The sequence below is a fragment of the Cygnus atratus genome, chromosome Z (genome assembly GCF_013377495.2).
Source record: "Cygnus atratus isolate AKBS03 ecotype Queensland, Australia chromosome Z, CAtr_DNAZoo_HiC_assembly, whole genome shotgun sequence".
NCBI lineage: Eukaryota > Metazoa > Chordata > Aves > Anseriformes > Anatidae > Cygnus > Cygnus atratus.
The window spans coordinates 36330329-36357618 of NC_066396.1; the positions used below are offsets into that span (position 1 = coordinate 36330329).

The 27290-nt window shown below is 38.0% G+C and overlaps 1 protein-coding gene across 4 annotated transcripts in view; it reads left to right on the forward strand.

Annotated features, from left to right (window-relative positions):
* Positions 1-406: 406 nt before the first annotated feature.
* DENND4C (DENN domain containing 4C) overlaps positions 407-27290 on the forward strand; it is a 77383-nt gene continuing 50499 nt past the window's right edge. The window contains exons 1-3 of one of the 4 annotated variants that reach the window (XM_035558610.1): positions 431-563; positions 18769-18888; positions 23469-23796. In XM_035558610.1, the coding sequence (XP_035414503.1) occupies positions 23486-23796 (311 nt within the window). In that variant the 5' untranslated portion in view covers positions 431-563; positions 18769-18888; positions 23469-23485. Of the gene's footprint in view, positions 564-18768; positions 18889-23468; positions 23797-27290 lie in introns of all 4 variants that reach the window. The other 3 variants (XM_035558612.2, XM_035558609.1, XM_050716252.1) reach the window with 3 other exon arrangements.

The window sequence follows — 27290 nt, forward strand, 5'->3', positions numbered from 1 at the left end:
TTAGTTCAAATACAGCCCAAACACTTCCAACACAGGTATGATCTGGAGTTAAAAGAAGTCTGCCTTTCAAGTCTCATCTTTTATCCATAATACAGCCCTTGGCTTGTTATGTGAGGTGGGAAAATTCTGATTTATCTTGTCAGGAGAGCCGACTGCGGGTTCGAAACCAGCCCCAGAGGGAGACCCTGGCGTATGAACTCCCCTCCCAAGCTCCCCGGGCCCGGCCGGGTGGCCTGGCCGCCGGCTGTGAGGGGGCCCGCGCCCCCCTCCTTGCGAGGCCCGGGCGGGCAGCGGCCGGACCCAGGGGCTCGGGGCTCCGGGCTCGGGCGCCCCCTGGCCGCAGCAGCGGCTCCGGGAGAGCCCCGTGCCCGCTCCCCTGTCCCGGCCGCCGCCACCGCCTCCTTTCGGGGCGGGCCCTGGAGCCGCCTGTAGGCGTTTGCGGGGGAGAAAGTAACATGGTGGCCGCTTCCTCCCCGGGCGGGAGCGGCGGCGGCGGGTCCGGCTGCTCCTGAGCCGGCAGGAGCGGGGCGAGGCTCCGCGACCCTCCGGGCGGCTGTGGGCAGGTGAGCGGCCGCGGGCGGCAGGGCCGGGCAGCGGGGCAGGAGGCAGGCAGGGGGCCTGACAGGCGGGGAGACGGAGCGGCACCGGACCCGGCGCCGCGTCCGCCTTCCACCGCCCGCTCCGCGGGGCGCGGCAGGAAGCCGGCACCGCAGCGGGGAGCGCCCCTTCCTGGCCCCGGCGCTGCAGCCCCTTCCCTCGCCCCTTTCTCTTAAGTTTTCCTCCTCGGCGGAGGGGAAGGAGGCGCGGAGCCTTCCCCCGGTCCCGGCGAGGGCTCGCCTCCCTCCTCCTGCCCCGGCAGCGCTTCTGCGCCGCGGCGAGCCATTGCACCGCGCAGGGTGGGGAGGGCGGGGGCGTGTTCTCGGCTCTCTCTCTCTCTTTTCTTTTTTTTTTCCTTTTAAATCCCTCGCTATTATCCTTAATTCCCGTGCTCCCCCTCGGACGGACGGCCGTCCCTCGGGGCCGTGCCCGGCCCTCGCCCCGGGGGGGCGGTGGCGCCGCGGTGAGGGCGCAGGTGGCCGTGCGCCGCAGGTGAGCCACCCGCGGACACCTCCCGCCCTCCCTTTTCCCCATTTTTTTTCCCTGTTGCCGGCCGAGGCCCCTTCCCCGGGGAGCCTCCAGCTCTGTGCGAAGGGCCGAGCTGGAAGGAGGGCAGGGCAGCGGCGCGGGGGCTGCCCAGCGCCCCGTGTCCGGGCTGTGCCGCCCGACCTGCGCCGAAATGGAGACGGGCGGCGCCATGGCTGTCAGAAGGGCACGCGTAATGGCGGTAACGGGCTGCGGCCGCCGTGTCCGGGTGGTCTGCCGGGGCAGCGGGGCTTCGCTGTACCTCAGCGCCTTCCTGGGGCAGCGGGGGAAGGCTGTCCGCAAAGGTGTCCGCAGGTTTAAACGTGATCCAGTCTCCTGTCAGTGCCAAGCGTCACCTCCCGAAATGTTCAAGCACCGCTTCGCATACTGTTGATGCGTCCGTCTCAGAAAGGGTTCAAAACCCGAACAGAATTACATTAACGCACACCGGGTGTTGGAACTAGGTGATCTTCAAGGTCCCTGCCAAACCAAGCCACTCTGTGATTAAATGCCTGGTCTGTGGGGATCTGCTGTTCTTTTGGCGCTATGGTCAAGCGTATCCCAGCGCGGGCCGTTGTGCTTACTCCAAACTTGACGCCCCTGGCTAGACTTTTCGACCTGCTACACGAGGGCTTAGCTTGTAAACAAACAGCATGTTTGATTTGATCGTCTTTCTGTTTTTCCCTCTAAGCAGCATCAGTGTGACTTCTGAGGGACTAGTATTTTCCTGTACTTGTAGTATTTTCTTGGCTTATTGTGGAGTATTTGACCAGTCTAAATTTGAGCCTGCAGATGTTGGTAAAAAGAAAACTATTTGCTTTTAATTACTTTTGATAGCTCTTTTCTTGTGTTTACCGAAATCAAGGTTAGTAAAAGTTTTTGCATCACTCTTTTTAATGTAGTATGCCAGAAGCTAAGGGAGTAAGCGTTCTCTGTGTTTTAGGGGAGAAATAATGATGGAATGCAAATTACTTCGTACCTGTTTGGAAAATGACAATTTGGACTTTTTGTGAAGGCCACTATAACCAAAACTAAGTGACTAATGAGACTAGCAAATATATTTCAAATGCTTGTCTCAAAGAACACAATCCAAAAAAAAAATTTCAAAAAAAAACCTGTTAGATAGCATATACTTTTATTATGTATGATGACTGTAAGTCTTTTTTAATAAGTTCTTCAATAGTTGGCTGGCTGGCTGTTTTTTACCATTCCAGTGGATCTGAAATGCTAATAATGCATTCTGTCTTGAGTAGTGCAGTGGAAGAATTCAGGAGGGAAACCAATATACAAGACTTCAGATTTCTATGTTAAAGTGCTTACTAGGATACATAGCAGTAATAGCTGTAAAAATAACAAAAATTACGTTTTCTTTTAATTGGCTTATAAATTAAGATGAAAATTTTCTTAAATACATATGGATAAGAATAACATTACATTTGGCTGTTTCTTCTTAGGTTAAAGTTGGTTAAAGTAACTGTAATGAGATCTTCTTGGGCTGTGCACATTTGTTTTCTTGTTTGAGTGTTTGAATAATCAAAGATTGTGTATTGGATTTCTTTCTGATTAACTGTTGCAATCTCATACGAGTAAAGATGTTTCCTTCTGTGCTAACCATCTAACTTGAGTAAAATTGGGATATCCAAATAATGGTATGGATAGCATCCCTCTGATTCAACATGTATGAATTCTCATAGGGAGTAGCAGTGCCACGTATTGTTGAAATACAGTGCTTGGAACAGAATCTGTATAAATATGGTTCTTTCTTTGGTCTGTCTTTGACCAGTGGAGAAGTGTGTTTGGAGTTCAACCTTGGTATGCTTTAAGGACAAATACGTTCCAGAAGTAGCTTTGATGTGCAGATCTGTGTTTGTTTAAATATAAAGAAGGAATAAAGTCTTAGCAGAATGAGGTGGGAAAGGTATAATTGCCAAACATGCAAGAGGAAGTTAAGGTAGTCTTTTGACTGTCATGTAAAAGATCGCATCTCTTATTCGTTGAGCTTACAGATAAATTTCAGAGGCAGCTACAAGCATAGAGCAGTCAGTATGTGTGAAGACTGTTTAATGTCTTTGGTAGTCTATATATTGTTCTCATGTTGCACGGCCTCCTTTCCTGATGCAGTCTTCTGAGTGGAAAAAGGCAGCAAAAAGCATCTGTAACCTATAATTTGGCTTCTTTTTTTGTTTAGAGATAACTTTGGCTGTAGAAATTTGGCTGGTGGAACTTTTTTATGTTAATGTGTTTGCTTGTCAACCCAAAGCATGTCACTTTCTTGAATGATATTCAAGATACTCAAGGTCTTGGTGTGGGCAAACTCTAAAAATGGGGTTCACAATCATGTTATTAAATTGCCTCCCATGCGAATTGCCAAGTAGTTGTCCATTACTGCTTATTCATATTTGTAAAATGAGAATCACTTTGCTACACTGCAGCACGAGACCTGCTTTCCTCATATAGTGCTTCTGTGAGACTGTAAACTGAAGTCTTTGGACGTTGATGTACTTCTTAGCTTCCATCTTGCTACAAAAATCATCCCTCTCACAAACTCTGATACTCAAAATTCTTGTCCTTGGTTATATAAAAATGTGATGCTGCTTCTTTCCTGTGGGATAAAGAATGACTGTTGCTGGAAATAATCCATTTGTACGATGATAATGACCATGCTTTGTTTTTGCAAATTCGTGGAGCTAAAGGCTGACCTTGGCTTCTGTGCAAACAGTTGTTAGAACCTAAGAAGGTGAATTCAAGACAGTTTCTGGACTGCGAAATAGGTTCTGGTGGAGTGTGACTGCTTGTTGTTTAGTTATTCTTGTGACTACCTCTATCATAAAATATGTGCATGCAAGCGTATTCTCAAGTATTAGGAATACAGTTATACTGGGCTATGCGTTCCAAAGTGGAATAGAGTAGAAGGCTGAGGCTCGGTTAATATCTTGCTGTACTCCTGTGTTTCGCTTACAGGTTTTTCAAGGGTGTAACTGGGGTCCTGATGCTTACTGTTGGCTTTGGCATACAGGAAACTTGAAGATGGTTTTCAGAGTACCAAAGATTATAATGCTATTCTCTGCTTATGCATGTGACTCGGTTTTCTTTTTTTTTTTTTTTTTTTTGGAAGAGTAAAGAGTAACAGTCTCAAGGTTGTTGATACAGAGAACAAGAAAAATATACCTACAATTTAATGAATAAAGTTGGCTTGCATCTCATGAAACATTCCATTTACTTTGTTTCAGTTAAATATATTGAGGCAATTCTGCCAGATTCTTCTTTCCTCTGTCTTCATTTTGTGACATTACAGTTCCTTTCCTTTACTCTCAAAAACATCGCTAAAGAGACTTGATGCTTTTCAAACATCAACCAAAAGCCTGTGCTTTTCTGTTTAAAAGATGTTACAAATAGTGTAAATCAGGGATTGACTTGCAAATTAAGCTGTTCAACTCTGGCAGCAAAAGTTGAGTTTACAATTACAAGTCTCCAAAGTAGTTGAAGCTTTCTACCTCTTGAAATGAAAGTGTTTTCCAGTTCTGAATGAATTGCAGCTCTCCTCCAAAAATTAGCTATTTTTCACTAGGGAGGCAAAGAACCCCATGTTTTTTGTTTTCTCCCCAGACTTACTCATTTCAGTGATAGCTTTTGCCTTTCTAATTAATTATAGTCTTTGATCAGTAACGCTTAAGCTGAAGTCCAGTCACTGATGCATTCTTCAGTGCTCCTCTTCCCCTTTGCGAGTCTTTCATGTTGGGGCATTGTGTTACTGGTGAAAGCAAAACTTCCCCCCTAACCCAGCGATGCTATTCCTGATGTCACATAGCATGACTCTAGCCCTTCTTTTTTGTTCTTTGGGGAAGAAACTAGATTCTCACCCAGATAAGAAACCTGCTGTAGGTTGCAATCTTGCAAGTAAGGTGTCTTCCTGCCTTGTCTCTGTAATGTAGAAACTCTCTTTCTGCTTTAAGATGATGTAAAAATGTGGTTCAATGTAGGAGAGGGTACAACAACTAGAGAGCAGTTAGCCAGGAGCAGCATATGATGAAAAAGACATTCAAGCACTTAATGTTTCAGGAAAAGCAAGAAATCGAGGCAAACTATAGCTAGATATTTAAGCTTTGGAATTTCTACAGGATATCTGTTTCAGTCTAATAGAAAGTTATAGAAAGGAAACATAAGGCAAACTGCTGAGTCACAGCGACAGGTAATTCAGTCAGTTACTCTAATCATTGAATGGGACTATTGCAAAATCTGCGAACAGGTGTGGCCAGTTTTTTCAATAGTTGATCAACCAGCCATCCTTGGAAGTAACTGCAGCAGCTTGACTAGATCAGGGAATAATTTAGACCAATGTCTTTGTTTTCTTTACATTTTGAGTTCTTCCAGTTACATTTTGAGTAGTGAATGACCCTAATGAGAATATAAACTGATGGGTATCTGGATGTAAGTGGCAGAAAATTGTTGTGCTTGAAGGTAATGTGAACCCAGCTATACTGAGTTTTGTGTGTGTGTGTTTTGCTTTCTTTTTGAAAGCACAGATGATATCTTTTCCAAGATTCCTAAAGTGATTAAAAATATGCTGTGTGTTTACCAGATGAAATCCCTACAAGGGTATGGATAGCCTGAGAAACGTTTAATGTACATGAAGGATGTATCTTACAACTGTTAAGTTTTTGAAGACACTGAGGATGTGACTAAAGAGAGGAATATTTAAAGACGTGTATTTTAGCTTAGGGAGACCCATCTTTCTTGGCTCCATTCTTTCTCTGCTGTTCACAGCTTGCTTCTTAGGGAGCAATTTCCAGTAAAAGCCTCACTGTAGCTGCTCTGAATTATCCTTTGAAGCTTCTCTTTCCAGGTCCTGTAGAAGGAACTTTGGAAAGCTAACCATTTGAGGTCAGGTTTTCTTCTCTGAACAGGTCCCAGAAACATCTACAAATTAAAATTTGGATCTAGCAGGAGGAGGAAGAATAAAGTCACTTTCTTGTAAGCTTTCTAAATCATGAACCACTGTGATGCACAGATGTGGTTTGTTAATGAACTGAGTAGAACTTTAAAATGTTTTACTGGTACATTATGCCTCATCCAGGTTTGTTTGCAGTTCTGAATATTAGAGGGTAAGCAGGACATAAAAGGGAGAACTTCCTAACTGCATAAGTATATGACTGTTTTCTCAGAGTTCTGATTAAACCAGATAAAGGAAGTCTACCAGTCACCCATACAACATTAATTTGACTCTTGAAGTTGATTCTTGCAGTTAGACTCATCAGCGAAAGACTAGACTTTTTTCTGACCTTAAAATTACGCATAACCTTGGGGATGCATTCTTACTTAACTCTTTATTTTTTTACTTCCCCTCTTGGTTTTGTCTTAGGCTTGAAGGAGTCATTCTCACTATCTTTTTTTTGGTTTGTTCCCTGGATAAAATAGGAGAAGAGCATCACTAATGTTTTCTATACTAATAAACTACATAAGCAAACTGGAAGCCTCACTGGTATAAGAAAATCACAAGTCATAAACAGAAACAAGCTTTGCAAACAAAAAATTGGTTTTGCTGATGGTGGCGTACCTGCTTGGGGGCTTATACCATAATACCTGTATGTCTCTGAAAGACTTCTTTTTTTTTTTCACTCCTGGCTATGCTGGTACAACTCTTCTAGGGAAAAACTAAGCCATTAACATTATGCTTAGTAAACGAAGGAGAAAGTTGTGCAGGAATAGGTAAACCAAAGAGAGAGTTTCTGTTTCAAAAAACATGTAGTGTGTGTCTCTTGCTTTCTTTAAAAAGGCAGTGTCTTTTTCAAACTCTGGTATATATACTTCATTGCCTTTCTGTTTCTAACTTTTGCTGTAGATGTCATCATGTAAGATAATTACATGTGAAGGCCTTAAGTTCCTTTGGATTATGATGACTCATTCACCATGAATGTAATGACTAATATGACATTTCAGTTTAATTTAAAGAAAACAGAACAAATGCTGCACATAGTCATTTTTATAGTTTTTATCCTCTCTTCTCTGAGATTCACAGTACACATACATTGTTTGCACTGTTAACCTCAAAACCTTTGCTTCTTAACATCTCTGAACTAACTGATTCTGGTTGGAGGAAAAAAAAAATCTATAAATAAGTTGTTCCTCTAACTTTAGACTGCTTTCCTAGCTGTATAACCAGATGATGAACAAATCCGAGAAGGGAAATTGTGCTTTGAGCCTCAAATGCCTTTTGTCTCTTGAACCTTTTAAAAAATCTCATCCTTAACTGGTATGCTTGCTTGACAGAAGTGAAAATTCTTTTTTGGCATTGGAGGTATTTTACCTGTGCTACAAATGCCCCAAAGCTTGAAACGTGGTCTACAATATTTCAGACAAACTTGGCGGATCATACTGCTGGTGATCTATCTATCTGTATATTTATTTATTTTTCCCCTTCACTTTTTTTTTAAAAAAAAGCTATGGTGTTATTCAGTAGTGTATTTTGTTTGGTTGTTATTGACTTTGTAATGAACAGAAAGCTCTTCTGAGTTGCAGAAGAAAACATTTTTCAGGTTTTGCTGTGAACGTTTAGTCATCCTACCCAGCTTTTTTTAATCCTTGAAGAGTTTTCACATCTCTATTCTATATGTTGACTTTCCTCTAAGTGAAGAACACTGGATTGAACATCTGCGTTAAGGTACTTCGCTTTTGAGTTGTCCAGGTTGGTAAGTTCAAAGTTATTGAAGATGACTCTATTTGTGTTCCTAGTCTTTTTGTCAGTGCTCAATGTTGGTGCTGCCCTCACCCTGTCAACAAACGACAGAGTGAGAAAAAAAAAAAATCTCAGAATTGAAGGCATTATAACAGTGTTACAGAGGTCTGTGTGATTTCCTTTCTTTTGAGCAGGGACTGAAATGCTCTCACTATGTAACTGTTGGCCAACCCGCGTCGTACTGCAGACAGTAATATGTTAGGTAACTGCATGGTGGAGCAGTATCAGTGGAGGAGAAAGAGCATGTTCCACTGCTGTATACAGTTGTATACAACAGGGAATGGGTTGTGACAGCTGGCATAATTTTTTTTTTTTTTTTTTCAAAGTGAGGAATTTTGAATTTCAGTCCACCCTGAATGTAGCCTCATACTTGCGTGTATGCCACTGCAACTAGGCATTGGCTGTAGTGATGGGTCTGTGCTGTTGTGTAGGATGTGCGGGGAAACAAATCTTGGGAAAGGTTGTCTGTTTGAATTTAACAGCCTTGAGAAAAACAAGAAAGAGATCAGTCCTCTAAATTGAATTTGACCCTTCCTAGATGATTTAGTTAGAAATAGAAATGCTAGCAATAGTAAATTACATCCACAATTGCCATAGCCTTCTTTAAGGAACAAAACAGATATTTTTTTTCTAAGGGGACATACTTCCTTTCTTTGTAATGAGTTACTAAAGCAGTTACTAACTACATAAAAACATGCATGAACAACATTTTAAATAGGAGTGCATATGTTAACATAAGCACTTTAAAGACAAGTTCATATGTTAAACTTTGACAGAAATAGCTATTTCAAATAGGGTAATAACAATAGTATGAGGGGCACAACAGGATTAAACAGTAAATCCACGCTGTGCACAATAGAGTATGATTTAATAATCAACTTTGCTTTCAGAATGCTTTCAGAATCCTATCGTATGTAACTTCTAGGTTCTCTGAATGGGTATTTTCCATATTTTTAGGCAGATACGTTGGATACTGCTTGTAATGTTCGCTGATTTTTTTAAAGATAAGCTTTTCTTCCCTGATTTTCGTGTGTGTTGGTATGTTCTTTGTAAGATCAGACTTAAGCAATCTTACTTTTTCAAAGTCTGTATAAAATCACTTTCCTGTAGATGTCTTGCCTGAGAACTCCACCACTGAGTAATGCAGCGTAGATATTTTGAGTGTTAGATGATAATATTATAAGGAAAGTCAAAATATGTGTAATCAACCTACACATTTACTTGCCATTTGGTGAATGATAGGATTTAATGACAGAAAGAATCTCAGGTTTGCTGTTCTTCAACAGCTTTTTTTTTAATTGCTTGAGGAAAATATTTACTGATACATTCATCTGTGCAAGTAGTAGTATCTTTCTAATATATAATCTTTCACGACTGTTTTCTTCAGGAGTTCGTATAATAAACAATGTCATTTCAATACTCTAATAGTCTCGCATTTGCCATACACTCAGGCTTCAAAGGATTCAAATACTCAGTTCTCCTGAGTATATGTTCAGGTATATAAGTGAGCACAACAAGAAACAAGGATTGGTAACTAAGGGCTTTCAAGAGATGGAAGGGTAAGTTTATTAAAATATATTGTGGAATTCAGAAAGGGGGAAAAGATTTTTTTGGTTTCGTGATGAGTTTGTGGTAAAAATGAGATGTTTTGGTTGCCTCACGAGTGACTGATCATTTTAGCATAAAAAAATGAGAAAATATACATTGTATTTTCCATAGAATAACTTTATTGCCTGTGAATCAAAATTACTTTCGTCAGAACAAACTTTGGCAATATTTTCACGTTTATTCTGGAGGAAGAGTTATAGTCATAATGAAGAGTTTGAGTCATTTCTAATGTATGCTTTGAAGGTACACATTTTACTTGATGACTTATTTGTAAACATTTTTCTATTTCCATACTTTTAATATCGAGATCCCTTTCATATCTGCTGGGTGGTTTTGGTCCCTTTCGTCTGGCCTTTGGAGTTTTGGAGTGCGGGTGCATGGGTCTTCTTGTGAATATCCTTTAAGTTAGAAAAAGCATGGGAGGCAATTCTTGACTGTTACTGTACGTCCTGAGATTGCTGTGATCCGTTTTTTTATTATCATTTATCTAGGAATGGGAAGAACATGTTAAATATTAAACAAAGGGCTTATCTTCAGAAGGTTTTGCTGTAACATTTGACAATGCAGGAAGCAGTTCTGAAAACTGAAGGCACACAATTTCAGGCATTACGCGCCTGCCTAAGCTTTTTACGCTTGATTTGTCTTTGTAGTAACTTCATTACCTCAGCCACTTCACAGGTCGCCTTGCAGAAGAGTTACTCTGAGGCCTAGCTCATACTCTTTCCGCGTTTGCTGCAGATGTGCTAGTGCAAACCCTCGCTGCAAAACCGTGCTGCAGATCAAGATTGTGATATGGCTGGTGCTGCATGAAGAACAAAAAGACACTTCCTCCACTAGGCTCCTTACTGCTGAAACATAAAACAAAAGACACGAATATTCTAACTTCTATCAAGCATGTGGTTTGGGCCTTTTCAAGCCATCTTGGCAAAAGAGTGTTTCTTAATGAGGAATTGGCAAGAGGATTAAAAGACAGACTTTCTGAAGTGTTAATAAACTCCTGCCAAGCTTGAAAAGCAGCAAAGAATGAAAATGCTGACGTGAAACTGAGTGATTTGAGGCTGCTGTCATAGGCCAAATAGAAATGCGAGTCATCCTCTTGATAACTGGGGGTGTTTAGTGGGGTGGGGATAGGCTCCGAAGCTCTGGAAGTGTGGACGAAGGAGCTTGTGTTTGATGCGATAAAGATGTCAGAGGAGAGATCTGGAGAGAAGAATGACAATCTGCAGCCTCCTGCACCATTTTTTCCCCAAAAGATAAAAATGAGGAAATCAGAGTTCCTTCAAAGCCAGTGAAAGAGATACTCTAGGTCTGTGGAGCACTGCTTACGGAGATTTCAAGAAGCATTTGGTTTATTGTGTTGTGGACCATTAACAGAAATGAAACTGAAGGATGATTCTGTGATCTCTTTAGATTCTGGCAAAATAGTTTCAATGCTAATACTTAACTTTCAAGTGCCTGGTAAACAGAACTTGTGGGTGACCTCTGAAGTGCATTTGAAACAGAACATCTTTTCTCTCTCCTTTCGATTTCTCAAAAACAAAACGCAGTCCAGCCCTGCCTGCTCAAAAAAAAAAAAAAAAAAAAAGGGCCCAAGAAGCTACCAAAAAAACAGTCTAGGAGATTTTGGGCTCCCAGAGGGCACTTAACCACTGGACTATTGTCTCTTGACTTTTTCTTTACTGTTTTATTTTTGTTTCAGGCTACTATATTTGGCTTTGCTCCAACAGAGTTTCCAATTACAGAAAGCCTTCTCTAACAAAGAATGTTTCCAGGGCTGCAGATGTTTCAGTCATTACATAATACTGAGCACGGCTAACCTTTAAAGCTTGCAGCTGGGCAGTAAGTACATTTTATAATGTACTTTTCTTGCTCTGGGAATTAGTATTGTTATCTTTCTTATTAATCTTCTTATAATATTTTTATTATTCATTTTTTCTTTTGGACTCTTTCTGCCCAGTGTCTGGAGTAGTTACCTTCTGTTACATGAAAGAACAGTTTGGATACAACACTGATAAAACAAGATGAGACTGGTTTATTAAATGAGTATAGCTGAACTGCTTGCTGATTATCATTCTTCCCTTCTCACATCTTTTCCATTTCTGCTTTCTGTCCTTGGCAATAGAACTTCATTTACTGGTACCAAACTTGCGTTCATTGATTCCAGCTGTTTCTCTACCAGTCCCTGTAGGTCACTTCAGAATTTGTGTTTTGGCCTCACAGTCTGTAACCACTCCAATTTTTATACCACTGGACAACTTGGAATTACTATGCAACAGAAAAAATGAACTATAGAGTATGGCAGAGAGAGACTGGAGTAGGTTTTATTTCTTACTGCCCCAATCCTCCCCTTCAAAGTAAGATTTTTCTGAGTGGCATTTTCACGCTCATGACCATCCTGGATCACAGGGTCTGTTAACCGAGTGTCATTTTTAGTCAGTTGTAGTTCATAAATAGCTGTTCAAGCTGCTACTGCACAACTTCACGTCTGAAAGCATTGCTGTGTTTGACACAAGCTTATATATCATAATATCATTGGCTCACAGTTTTGCAGCAACAGTAACTGGTTTTGCTGGCAATCTCAAAAAAAAATCTGTGCTCAAAAGCACAGTTAAAAAAATGTGATGTTTTCATTTCAAATATGATGTTTTCAGTAGTTTATTTGTCTTGACAGAATAATTCCAATTTATTAAAGCTGAAAATTTGTGACTAGTTTCCTCTCTTGCTTTGATTATTTTTGTTCAAGCAATCCACGGAATTGCACAGAGGACAGGAAAATAAAAATCCAAGGAAAATTCAGGGTAATGAAGAACAATAATATATTTTGTTCAAGGGTAAAATTATTTTTAAATGGCTTCTATTTATTCCTAGAACAGGCCAGAAAACCTGTTAGACTTCTCAATAATAAATTTGATGCTTAAATGGCTGTGTGTGTGTGTGTATATATATATATATATATGCCTCGCAAAATTAGTGAGTTAGATAATTATCACTTATTACAATAGTGGATTTACAAAACTAAGTTCATTTCCTCACCATCCCTTCTTCATATGAAGCCCACTGTTCTGTCATTTCAAGCTGAGCTTGAAGCTGAAAAGGAAAACTGCATTGGAAGAGTAGAGGCACCTGTTTCCCATTATACAAGTGGTGTATTTGTTAGTGGTGCTCATGAAAACATCAATAATAGCCAGAGATACCAAATGCCTGCCCTAGTGAAGTTTTAAAGAATTCTTGATGTCTATAGCCATCTTAAATGTTATGAAAACTAAAAGTGTGGAAAAACAAAAAGATACTATTTTCCCCACCTGTGGTGTTTTAGCCTTTGGTCTTTGGGTTTTAAGTATGTCTGCTAATTTGGTGCTGGGTTTTTGTGTTTCATCAAGTTGTAAAATGCAGTTTATTTTCTAGTATTTCAGAAGCTTAACACAAAAGGGGTTTTGTTCTCAAACATCCACAGTTCGCGGAACTATGTTGCTTAACTGTTTCTTCTACAAGTGAGGGTGGGGAGGGATGGCAAGTTTGATCTAATTGTTTCTAGGCTTGGTGCCTTTGTTTGCATAGGAGTTTTTTACAAGAGGTGGTTTGATGTGATTTTTTTGTTATCTTCCTAGTGTAATGCCCTAATCTACTTTGAAGGCTTTAGAAAACTTCCCTGCCAAGTTCATTGCGTTCATTTTGTGCCTGACTTTTATGCATGGAAAGCAATCAGGTACACAACCAGCTAGTACAGAGTTAACTTTTATTCTCCTTTGAATATGTGCAAATTTCCAACAATCTAGCATAAAAAGTCATTTTTTATTATTTGCAGTACCAGGCCTTGACCCAACTTGTTTTCTGGATGAAGTTCATTACCTGATAAAAAGGCCATGCCATAAGAATAATTCATTAAATAGACAAGCCTTTTGTTTTTCACCTTGTCCTTAAATTAGCTTTTCATTGTAGTATAGACTTCTATGAGATAATCAGCTTGTAGCTTGTAAGGTCCTTCAGTTGTGCAACCATTGCATTCTCAAATGTTTACTTGAAAACTGTTATGAAGGAATGGTCGTCTATTTGCATATGTGCATGTTCAGACCCAGTCTCGGGTGACATGCAACCATTCTTGTTCCACAGCTGGTTCTGTTAAGACAGGTAGAAAGTGGGGCATTGCATGTCTATGAAGTTATTTTTGCAACTCTGGATTTTTAAATGATCTTGTGATTTAATCAAGAGACTCTAACTGCTGTTACGTTTCATGATTTATGACAATGTATTATGCATTCCAAAAAAAGAGTCTTTAAATGCACATCTAGGAATTATTTTTCTTCTGTTGCAGATTGTATGCAGCTAATAAACAGCGGACTACATTTTTTTTGTTTTAGTCCTGGTCAGTATTAAAGATATGCTACATTACCTTTTGTTGTTAATAGACGTGGTGTGTTCTTAACAAGTAGTAAAGTGTGCTTCGAAGAACTCATATAGACATGTCTATGAGATTTCCCTGTGTGTTACTAATGACACTTAAGTGTTTGATAACTGCGTCATTTAGGATGAACTAGTTCAACATTGTTGAATATTCCAATTTATAATGTTTTGCTTTGTAGTGGTTTTAAATCATCATCTGTGATGCATGTGTAAGGCCTGATTTATGTTGTTACACTTGTACCAAACTTGGATGTATGGGCTGGAGTTGTATGCTTGTCCAAGTACAAATGGGCTTGCTTGGAAGGGCAATGTATGGAAAAGCATGCTGATGTGAGTGATACTAGTGAAGATATGTTGGGATGGACAAACAGCTGGAGTGCAAACTCTTCCGGAACTTGTGTATACTCCAGTACATTCTGGTTCTTAAACTGCAGCATTGGTGACTGTTTGCTTACGCTTAGGGCTTATGTGGGCACATCCATGTGCTAGAATCACATCTGTATTTTGTGTTCAAAAAAAAAAAAATCTCATACAGGTTTTGATTGCCAAGTATAGTCCATGATTACATTCCTGGTTGCTTTTCGAAGTGACTTCGATTATTAACTTCTACCTCTTAAAATCCAGTTAAAGAAAGACTAAATCTGAGGCACATATAACAAAAGCAATCATTCTCTTTTCTTGAATACAGTTAACAATAAGAACTACCTTCACTGTGTGCTTCCTGGGGGTATGAAATACAACTAGGAAATAATTCAAAAAAATGAAGAAAGCAGTACTGTTGGTGCAGTATTGTATTGTCAATGCAATATTGTTGATGCAATTCCACCTCTGTCGTCAAGTTCTAAAAAAAAAAATAATAATTTGTATTTATAGTATTAGTAAAACTTTATAAGCAATAGTAGTTTCAGTCCTTTCACAACTGTATTGCAATTTTTTTATTTTTACTTTTTTAAATAAATGGCCCTAGAAATAAAACTCTTAGGTGTCCAAATCCACACTAGCAGTCAAACTTGCTAAGTTCAGGCCCTAAGGTTCTACCTTCTCCTGTCCAAAGTAACTTCTTCACACAAACATTGTCAAGCCTTTATCTTCACAGCTGCTGTGAAATGTTACTTAAAGACTTTGGCATTTGAAGTGGAGGGGCGGGGGCAAGCTGAAGGGTTAGTGTATCCTAGCTGTACTTCTTTGCTGTGTATGACAGTGATTTAGCTTCTTCAAAGACATTTATAAATCTTATTTTAACTTATTTCCATTTTCAGTTTTAGAGTAGCTGTTGCCACTTTATCTCAAGAAGAATGGTTGTCTTGCTGATTACATATTTAAACTCCCTAATGTGTGTTTGTTGTGTAATGCTTTTAATTTGAATCAGAGACATTACCAAAGTGACTCTTTAAAAGAAATTCTGGAGTAGTTGCTGTGGTGTAAAGCTGAAATTTAAGAAGCATCAGTGAAGATTCTTTTATACAAAATGGAAACAAATTGTTCTTCCTGTTTCATAACAACTAACATCATTTACTCTCAGCACAACATAAATGTCTGTGTGAGTAAAGAAGAATAACCAGATCTCTCCCCCTTCTGTACTACGGCAAGGAACATCTCTTTTTGAATGTTCATAAAGGTAAATAAACTTCCCATGTCTTTTCTCCCTACTGATTAGTTCATTGGAAATAATGGAGAAATTACAAGAATAAAGACTTGGTTACATAGCTTAAGTTCTATAATGGGGAATTGATTGTTTATGGTAGTCTTTGTGTGGTCTATGAAGTTTTGCCTAGCACAGTGGTTGAAAAAGCATACTAAATTTTCTCTGTTACTTGGATTGTAGCCAGCAAATTTTCCAAGTGTTGCAGATGACCTCCTGACACACTGCCTTGTATCCAACCACTAGAGTCTCTGTCTTTTGAATTGGTTTAGTGAATCCAGTATCTTTCCTGATCTTCAAGCCAGCTCATTTTAGGAATAAACCCAGAGGATAGAATGCACGTACATTTTTCTTCTAACTTGTTTACTGCCAATAGCCAAGTATAATTCATTTACAAGACAGAGCGTTATGTAGAAGTCGTGAGTTGTGTTTAACATGTATGCTTAAAAATCTTAATCGTGTAGGCTGGTTGCCTCCAAAATCTATCTTTCAACCACAGTCCACAAAAAATGCTGAAGTTATTCTTGAGTCTGGAATGAAACTTATTTCCTTTGCAGTCTTGTTACAAAAATATTCTCTGTTTTGAGGAAACTATGCCATCTTTTATAAGTTCTTCAGTCATTTACAATTGAGTGAATTGTAAATAGTAAGCAGTTTCCACTCTTTGTGGTTCTTTGATACTGTTAGCATCTGAAAGAGGATAGAAGTAAATTTAATAGATTGCAAAGTCATGCGTTAGTCATTTATCACTTGCAGAAATACCTTTAAACTTTCAATTCTTTGACCATCGGTTCATCAGTATTTTCATTTAATTACATTTCTGGACTTTGATTATATTGAAAATAGGCTGAAAAGCTGTCGTTTTATTTTTGTGATTTAGAATCATAGAAGACGCTGAGTCGGAAGGGATCCACAGGGATCTTTGAGTCCAACTCCTGGCTTCACACAGGATCACCCCAAAATCAGACCATGTGTCAAAGCGTTGTCCAGTCGCTTGTTGAACGTTGGCAGGCTCAGTGCTGTGACCTCTGTCCATTGGGAGCCTGTCCCAGTGCCTGACCACCCTCTCAGTGCAGAACCTTTCCCTAACACCTGTCTGAATGTCCCCTGATGCAGCTTTATGCTGTTTAGGGTCAAGAATATCACAGTTATGACTCTTCACATTTCCTTTCACCACCCACATGGTAGATTTTGGGAAAGATTTGGTCTATCTTACAAGTCTTCAGCTTTTTCAAGGACGTATTGTATAACATAATATAATTACGCTGCATTAGTAAGCAGTGAATTGAATTTTTTGGTTGCTGGAAGATTTGCATATGCTTTTTCTCTAAAACTAAGTGTTTTCTCTCAGATGTTAGGCTATTACTAATCTGATTTCATTTATTCCTAGGGGACAACTGCTTTGAATTTTGAAACTGAGTTTTATAAAACAAAGTTCAACTTAATTTCATAGGCTTTTTACTGAGTACAAAATAAACTTTGGAAGAACTTTTAAAATTCAATTTGTGTTTATTATACATAGTAATTTTTCTAGGGAGGTAATAGTGTTCTCAGAAAAGAGTAAATAAGGGGCTTTTAACACCACCTTGTTTTTTCTGTGTAAAGTTCTAGTTGGCCTACTGAGTCTTACACTTTTTTTTTTGAGATCACTTCAGAACAAACTTTTTGTATCCACACACTCTTGGCATAACTTCATTTTAGTCTTTGTGTGTGTTGAGATACCAACATTTGTGCCACTTATAAATAAACTGGAGGGAACAAACAATCACTGAAGGATTTGCCTGCACATAAGCAGAGGACAACTACCTCTGAACCCACTTCAGGAGTGGATATTCTTACTCTAAAGTGAGTGCATACACATAGGTTTCCAAGAATAGCTTCTCCTTAGTAGTGTCAGGTATAAGTATTGCATTTGTATGTAAATTATCAGATTTGTCCTTCTGACAAACATTTTTTTCCCTTGTTGCTGCTGTTTGCAGCTTTATATAGCTTGCTTCCTCTTCTTTAAGTAGTCTTGACAAAAAGCTTTACTGGCTTTCCAGTCAAATTTTAGAGGATAATTCAGTACTAACATTTTAGGGTGAGGGTAGACCTGTACTAAGAATTCTGGACTTATGTCATTTTTATTTCAAAGGCAGATCTTGTAAGTTATAAGTTGTGTCACTTTTTAGGAATGAAAAAATGCAAAAGTGACCTCTTGTCTCTGCTAAGATGAAGGTTTCTGGAAAGTGGAGGACAATGTTTCACTTTTACCACCACTTTTTTGAGCAGGTCTAAACTGTGCATTAGAGGTTGGCTTATAAACGCCCAGGTTTTTTGATTCTACACAATAGGCTCATGTGGCGTCAGGGCAGTGTGGTGGAGTAATAACAGTTTAATCCTGAAAATAAGATATCTGCAAAAGTTCTGTTCATAGATCAAAAAGCACACCTTAGCTGGAGTGCAGTTAGTCTTGCATGGTTGTGTAGCTTCTTGTTCCTGAATTGACACTGTATCTGCCTTGCACAATGCTAATTGGTATAAACTTGGGAGTTTGTTGTGTGGTTGTCCAAAGTGTATTTTAAATGCTTTGTGAAATACTTCGGAAACTTTTGGGACAATAAGTGTGTCTCTGCCAGATGCCCTTTCTGGCATCATTCCAAAGAACATTTTAACAGTATGTTGTTTTCAAAAATAAATGAGGTGGCCGAAACTTTGGGCAAAGTTAATGGATCTTACATGTCTGATACTGTTTTCAGGAGGAATTTTACTTTCTATAAATGTTATCTTAAAATGAAACAAGGAAATAAAGGTTAAACTTGTAGTTTCTGAGTTTGCAAATAGATTTTAAAATGTTTGCACAAGTGTTGTTATTTTCTTTAGCAACTTTTTGACATGTAATAGAAAATAAATGAAAATTTCTAGGAAATATTTTTTTTTTTGTATACTAAGTTTGCTGGTATTCCTTTTTACTCTGTTTCCTCCCTTAAGATGAGCAGACATGCAATTGTCTGTAATCCCATGCTTGAGAAATTAAGTAGTGCTGACAGTGCTTATTTATGTGGAATTTTAAGTCCGCTGCTTATAGTCAACTAATCTTTGCACAGCGGTAAAGCAAATGATGTCATTAATGAGTTTATCCAAAGCAGTATTGGGAAAACAGTTGTGGATCCAACAGTGTTAAGGTAAATATTTGCTGTTACTGATATTATGACGGGTAGCTGAAGCAGCCTTCCACAAATCAATAGTTGTTAGAGAATTCTCTGTTTTCCATGTTTTTCAGGTAATACAGAATAAAACTTGAATATTTAAGAATTGGAGTCCTCAGCTGTGGTGATCTCTTTAAAAGAAGATTGAGAACTTTAAATCATATCTCCATTTGGAATTGAAAAGCTTACTAAGTGTATGGTAAAAGCTATGAAATAGAATACATATGCAATACTTTTTTCATCTTCATTTCCTCATGGCTGCTTGTAATAGGCTCTCACAAATTTTTGTCTTCACAAGAACAACACTTCTTGTTGTGGTTCTAGCTACCTGTAAATAAAGGGAGTTGCCAATGAGTTATATTGAAAGAAAATTCTAACTGATGTTAGACCATGGGACAGTCAATAAACACCGAAGCAGTTTCTAATAATTTAGTAACTTTTTCATAATTGTTTGTGTTTTAGTGATCATTAGAATGGAAACTTTTCTCCAAAGGCAATTTCACTTTGAAATCTGTCTTTAAGAAAAGGGTTATGACCTATTGAAGCTGATAGCTGAGTTTTTGTATTTTTGATAGAACATTATAGAAGTGCCACGAAAGTTACATTGCAGTTGTTAGAAAGACTTCTGTCTTTTTAGAAAGCTCAACCTTAAATGTACTGTGGGAGAGGAAGACCAGATCACTTTGCCATATTTCTGCTTTTTAGTAGTGAAAAGAAGTGAATTTTTCACTCTGTTTTTTTGCTGAGTAGAAGTCTTGACTTACATGGGGCTTATTAAGTGCCTTTAAATGTCTGTGCAGGCTGGTATTGTTACTCAACTACAAAAACTACAAAACCTACTACTTCCAGTAGGAATTCCTTTAGGAGAAGCATGTGAATTTTAAAAGTAAATCTTCTATTATTAAGCCTTCTTATTTTCTTTTATGTAAAAATAAATTTTTGATCCTGAACTGTTTGTAGCAAACTTTCCTGTTGTGGCCAATGAATGAATTGGGAAACTAACTTCACTTAAACCATTTCTCTGTAGTCCTTATGGAGCTATGCAGATACCGAGTTTTGTAATTCCTCAGACAGCATTGCTCACGTTCTTAAAACAGAATTCCCAATTTTAATTTTAAAAATGTTTAATAGAACTATATATATTTTAAATATTTTATATTGAAACTGGTGTCTCTTTGAACGGAATTGACCGTAAGTATTTGTGTCCAGTTGACACCTCACAGGTTTCGTTCTTAGTGGCAGTTGGCTTTTGTTTCAATATTACCTGCACTTTCATCATCCAACACCAAGATATAACCAAGGTATCAGTTTTTCCTTTTAGATTTTTTTGTGGTATTTAGGTATTATTTTGTGGAGGAATGGGATGTTAGAATAAAAATGACTAGATTTTCTGGGTTACAAGTTTTCCTATCGGTCTTGTATGAGTAAGTTTCTGTACATCACAGTACTGATAGTGGACAGCATCTTTTGAAATTTCAGTGGGGAAAAGTTGTAATGATTCTACAAAATTTATGATAAAAGGTCCTTTGCAAGTATGTTTGTTTCCTTGTCAATTGAGAGTAGTGTTCCGGCTAATTCTTGTGTGAAGTATTACAAAAATACTGGAAAATAGCAGTGAATTCATCTTGCTGCCCTACAAGTCACACTTTTTTTCTTTTTCCTGCAGTTCTGAAAGCGAAATATTCTCAGACTAACTGAAGCCTGCTGAAGATCTGTTTTTATTTGTTTTGGTGGCTATCTGGTAATTTGTAGCTTAGCGTGTACTTACGTTTATACAATCTTGCATTTAAGAAGATGGCCATGGCTTAATTAAGAGCTATATATTCAAGGTCTCTTTTGAGAGATCTGTTGCTTTAAATCTCTCTGAAATAGGAGAATATGTTCTCGAAGAGCTGTGTTGTAGTGATTACTTGAAACCTTACTTATCCTCGTGGAAAAGGAAGGGAACTGCTGTGAGCGTCTCAGAACATTTTGACAAACTCCCCAAGTGTTGTGCTGACAGACGAGGCTTGTGTGCCAAGTTTCTGAGCCGAATTGTCTGGTGACTGACTTCTACCTGCCACATGTTACAGAGAGTTTCTATGAACTAAAACATAACTATGGCTAAGAGAAAAATATAAAATCATACTGCGCTGTGTGACCTTGGAGTGGGTAGTAAAAGACTGGATCATTTTAACAACAATTTTGTTTTTAGTAAAACCCTTTAGATGATGCCAACCATTTTGCTATTTTTAGCATCATGTTCCAGTAATTTGGTATCACTTATGTCAAGTGCAACCAGTACTTTCCACAATATGAGATATTCTGGCATGGGACTTGCCCTTCTTTTAAAGGGAGCAGGGAGAGGTTGGTTTATTTCCTTATTTATTTTTATAAATCTGTGAACAAGTCCAGGCATCTGAGAGGTAAACTGAAATATCTTAGACTGTGCAGTTTTATGATTAATCCAGTGCAAGTCAGTGCTGCTGCTGAAAGGGGCATTACGCTGCTGTTTGTGTTGACACAGTGAATCACTGGAGAACTGCTTTGGTTGAACCCTAAGCAGTCTTTGCCAGGTTAGTGTTCAGCCAGAGTAGTTCTTGTTCCAGTTCATTTTTGGTTCCACAAACTCTGGTTCTGGTCGAAAGTAAAGGTGGGAGTGAGCAGTAGCAGTATAAGGAGGGATTTTTTTTTTTTAATGGAAGCACTAATTTATATGAGATTAAACTGAAGCCATTAATCCCCACATTTCATGATGATTTACTTACCTGTGAAGAGCTTTTTCATTAATGTAATGTTATTTATGTTGTCAAGAAGGATAAACTGTTCAAAGTTGTGCAGTTGAAAGTCATTCAGAAGCTTAACAAGTAATTATGGCTTTTGAGTCATTTTATTGTCCTTCAGGAGACCCAGGCACAGAACAGTTGATGAGATTGAATACACTACATTGTTCCTGTTGATCAGGCATGCATATATTATATATGCATATGTGTCTATATATTTATTTATTTATTGACCAGAAAACTCAGTCATGTTAGTGCTGTACCACGGCTTTCCCATTTTCAAGGCAGTCAAACACTTTTGTGTCTCTTCCCAGGATCTGTGGATTATCCTGTAAAAGCTGTTAACCAAAGTGTTTAGAGAACACTCAGTCAATGTTGTGAAAATTACTGTGGGAAAATATTACAGAAGAGAAGTCTTCTAAGGGGTGTAGGCTTTCTTCTTCCAGATGGATTTGAAAAGTTGTAATTTCAATGTTAGAAAGCCAAAAATTGAGTTATTTACAGTATAGATGTACTTCAAATTTGCATGAATATGAATGTCTTATCTCCGCCCCCCCTTCATCTTGTTCTACAGCACCTTGCAATATAGTGGTTGGTGCCTTAGTTGTGTATTCTTATGCTACCATTTGATAGTAACCATGCAGGATGAATAACTCATTGTCTTGGTTTTGTTTGTTTTGGTTTTTTTCTTCAGCTGTCCAATCAATGTTTTTGATAACCAGCTTTAGAAATCTTGTAAATTGTAAAGAGGGAAAATACCTTTCCTGGACGACTTTGGTAAGAACAGAGTAAGAACCGGAGGAGAAGGCATGTTGCAGAGAATAGGTTTATAATCTTTTCCTCAAACCACCTTTCTGCTAATGGAGGCTAGTGTTTCTGCAATTATCAGGGCAGTAAGCATATTTTGAATGAGACACTTCTCATTTTTAATGCACTTAATGAGTAATGCTCATGGACCACAACTCCTTGGCAGCTAGGACCTTGGAGTTGTGGCAGACTTGTTTTCAAAGATGGAAGCCAAGACTTCTGGTCTTGTTTACCTATATAGATGGGATCCCCAGAAATCTGGTGACAGAAATAGGGGCATCTAAAAGAAGGTGTCCCCTGCCTCACTGAAGGGGTATGACATTATTCAGGTTTTTGCTTGGTAGCTGTTTAAATAATTCTCAATTGGCTTTTAAAAGGATAGTTATTTCATGAAATCCAATACTTGTAATTGTATTTGTGAAATTTAAATATAGTCTGTCAGCCACTTTTGCTGTTAAGAGAAAATTGCATTGCGTATTTTAAAATCAGATGCTTAGTGAACATCACTGGGTGTTGGGAGAGCAACTCTTTCCAGATTTGGAATGTGCAGCTGAGCAATGATGTGTACAGCTTGATCAGCTGATGAAATGTGGGTTTGGATGTGTGATTTCTGTAAATGATTTCCAGATGTTATACTTGCCAGCTGAATGTCTCAAGACTGTGCTGTTAGGTCTAAATTATGAAGCAAAATGGATGAAATGTGTAGATGATAAACTAGTGAGCATGTACTTTGAATTGTTCTGTATTCTGAAGGGGAGGAAAAAAAAGGCAAGATTCTGTAGTCAAATTACTCACAAAGTAATGCCAGAAAAATAGAGATGCTTTTAGTTAGGGGTACCTGAATTAATTTAAGGCATGTGAAGAGCTTGAATGGTCTAATAGGTAATGCTAAGCAATTTTCTGTGTAGCTGCTGTGTTAGGAACTTTGAAGGGAGAAACTTAGGAATTTAATGTTATTCGTGCCAAAACATGTCTATTATGGCACTAGAACTGGAATCTAATAAATTACAAAGTTATCTTTTTGAGCAGCATAAAGTAAAGTTTGTTTTGGATTTCCCTAGAATTTTCTTGAAATCTCTAAAGCCTACATGGAATTTTTTGATTTGCTGAACCTTCTTCAAATGTTTCAAATTCTGATACATGTTTAGGGAAGGGATTTATCTTGAAAGCAGACTGTTTGATTTCTTTCTCTTTATTTTCTCCAGGAAGTACTAACATAACCATGATAGAAGACAAAGGTCCACGAGTGGCTGACTATTTTGTAGTGGCAGGACTCACTGATACAGATACTGCAACCCTCCTGGACCAAGAAATAAGCCGCCAGGAAACAAAGTCAACTGGTCCAAAGGCTCCAATTACTGACATTGCTGTGATCATTAAATCAGCTGGTGAAACTGTCCCAGAGGGATACACCTGTGTTGAAGCTACCCCTACAGCCCTTCAAGCCAACCTAAACTATGGAAGTCTTAAGAGCCCTGAACTTTTTCTCTGCTACAAGAGAGGCCGAGACAAACCACCTCTTACTGACATTGGGTGAGACTTTTGTAACTATACTTCAATAATATAACTACTCCTTCAGTAATGATCAAATCTTACTCTTCACAGACGATGCTGAAAACAGATGTGAGAAAGCTTCTGAAAGCATATGCACTTTGAATATATACTGTTTATTGTGTTTATATCCATGTAGCATTTTCATTTTGAAATAAGTTCAAAAAACATGTCAGTCTTCTAGTGAACTTGCCTTTTTAGAAGGAATTACAGTGTTTTAGATTAAAATTATATGATATTGTTTTAGCTTAAAAAGATATTATGGAGCAAATCAAATCTGAGAAATTCTCTGCTGCAGTTTTATGAAAGGTAAGAAAACAGTACAAAATTGATGTATAGAAATGGTATAGTTCAAAACCCAAACTGTAATGTTTCATCTGGAAATGATGACCTGAGAAGACAACTAAAATGCTATTATGTGAAATTCACTTCAAGATAGATACCACTTAAAAATGGTAGAACACTGAAATAAAGATCTAAAAATAATCCGTTTACCAAGATTCTTGTAGCCTGCATTACTGTCAGATTACAGTATTTTTGAGGTTGCTTACAAGTTCTGACATGGTTGTCTGCAAACACTTGATTGATTATGTAGTCTCTTGACAACTCTAATCAGACTTGTATTCCAAAAAACACACTTTTTTTTTTGTCTGATGCATAAGTTTCTGAAGAGTTACTAGTACTGTATTTGAAAACCTGAAGTATATTTTACTGTATTGCAACAACATGTCTATGGTATTTATAAATTCCATGAAATTACCTAAAATTTTCTTGTGATTACCTGCAATAATTCGTAATGATTATACTCTCATAACCAATAAATCAAAACCTTTTTGTTCTTCTCCAGAAATGTGAACATTTTTTTCCATGAAGTCTAAACCAGAACTTATGGTTTAATTTGGTAAACTTTCAGTGTGGACTTTCAGAGTGGAGAAATCTGTTTGTTACTTATCTCCAAAACTTCTTTAATTCTGAAATCGCAGTCTTTTATGCCCATTTCTAGAGTGTCTGAGACTGCTTTTTGCAACTTACAAAAGCTGAAGAAATGATTTTTTTTTTTTTTTTTTTAAGATTCAGTCTTTACGGTATAAAGCTATTTTTTTTTTCCTATGGAATTTGGTAACTCTTAGCTCTGAAATCAGTACTAGCAGTAGAGCTGATCTGAATATCAGTTTTCTGTCTCTTGTTTTCCTGAGACGTCAACAATTTTCTGTATTATCTTACATGTGTGCTTGGCTGCAAGTTGCTGCTGCAATTGCTTTTGGCAAAGTAAGTTTGGGAACATCTGTGTCTCTGTAAATAGTTTTGGAGGTATATAGCTTAATAAACTTAAACATTTGTTGAAGTCAGATGAATATACTTGAGGTTTTATCAAATTAATTATCTATATAGTTTCTCTATTGAAAAAAAGTGAGAATTTAGACTGGTAAGCTGTAGAGAAGAAAAAAAGCAGAGTGGACGTGACTGAGTGGTGTGGTTGGTCATTAAGAGTACTGGAAGTTTAGTGCCTAATAAATGACGGAGGACAGTGAAGCTCTGAACTGATTTTATTACTTACAGAATACTGGGTTAAGTATAAATATTCAGGAGCAAGATCAAAAAAGTCCCCCAAAGTCTTGAGGTGCTGAAGATTATACTTTGTGATACTAGCATCTTGAGGTAATTCTCCATCTATAATAACTCATGAAGCACTGCAGTATTGTCTGACCTGCTTATATAGAACCGTTACTTCTCTGGGTTGGATAAGGATGATGTAGAATTGCTGGATAAAAAGAAAACAGAAGATGGGGGAGGGAGGGATCATGACTGCTACAGTTGTGGTAAACTAAGAAAGGTGTGTGGTTTTCCTTATTAAATAAGCACTGAAAAATAAAGTAAAGAATGTGTCTGTACCAAACGTGTAAGTTTAGTTAATTTCATTTGTAAGTTTAAGCATGTCAAGCACAACACCTATGTGCTCTGCTTTTGACCTCCAGTATATGAGTGCTAGCTGAGAAGTAGAGTCCAGTCTGGAAAAAACTAGTAGTGAAATCTTAGTAATGAAATAAGTTATGTGACAAGATCTGTGGTCTAAGGATTGTAGTTCAAGTTGTATAATTAACCTCATATATTCCAATTTTATTTCATCTTGGTTATCTAAGCTGTGTTCTAATACTCTTCAGTGAAACAGTGATTTTAAAATAGTTGTTTTCCATGTGTGTGACTGAAACTGCAAGATAACTGTTATAATGAGATTTGAACGCGTAGAGTTTCAGCATGCTATTATGAACTTTGTCATATAATTCAAAGTTTTAGTAAGAGGAAAAATTAGTAGAGGGGATAATTCCTAAAAGTGATATTTAAACCGGTAATCTCCAGCATATGCCTTTATGGAAGGGACTCTCCTAGTACACGTGTATTTTCATGTCCCCCTTAACTTTACAATAGATGCTGGAATTGGTTTCACAGGGAATATCTGATAAGCAAAACAGGAAAATAGTTGACTGACTATGAGCTTCCTGGGCAGATACTCTGTTTTAAATGATGGGTGGAAAACTATTGTGTTTGGCGAGCATTTATTCTATATTTTGTTTTACACAGATCTAGTTAGGGTGTTATAACTAACAAGTAATGGCAGGCTTTTCTCTCTGAGCAGTGATGCATATGAATGTTTTCCCCTTGCTGCTCCTGCTGTTCTGCAACTACATTCAAGAGATGGTTAGAGCAAACTTTTTTTGTAAATTTCAGTATGTTCAAATAAATGTGGAGTTTGGGCAAGAGAGGTAGTATAAGCAAGTCAAATGTACGGTCGGAAGGCTAATTTCTTCTGTTCTCTAATATATTTTTTTAATAAAAAAAAAGTGTGAAATAATGTTTTAGCATTGAGCCTTAAGTATCTGTTAATTCAGCTGACATTCTGAATGGATGTAGTAAGTAGAGGAAGATTATATCCCTTAAAAGGGTCAAATGCATAGTTAGATGCTGTTTATATATATACATATATCATAGAATGGTTTGGATTCAAAGGGACCTTAGTGAAGCCATGTTGGCTGTCACCAATCACCTCCTTATTTTCCATGTGCCTTTGCAGAGTTTCCAGGAGGATCTGCTCCATGATTTTGCCAGGCACAGAGGTGAGACTGACTGGCCTATATATGTATATATACAAACAACTTCTATGTAAATGTTACATATACTACTTTAATACAACTGCTTATAAAATAACATAAATATAAAATAAATGTAAATACATTAAATCTACAGTTATGGTATTATATAGCAAATATACAATTTAGAGTTGTAAATAAATGTGTTTATGGGTTAATATATATCTTTAAAGCAGAGTTATCATGCGGTTTGAGTATACAAATAATTATTGATAAATGTATGTATATATATTTCTTTCAGGGCTATTTTTAGGGAAACAGGTTAAACAAATGCTGTTTAGAGGAAGGGGGGAGATGAGGGTGTTCTCCACTGATTCTGTGTCATTTTCC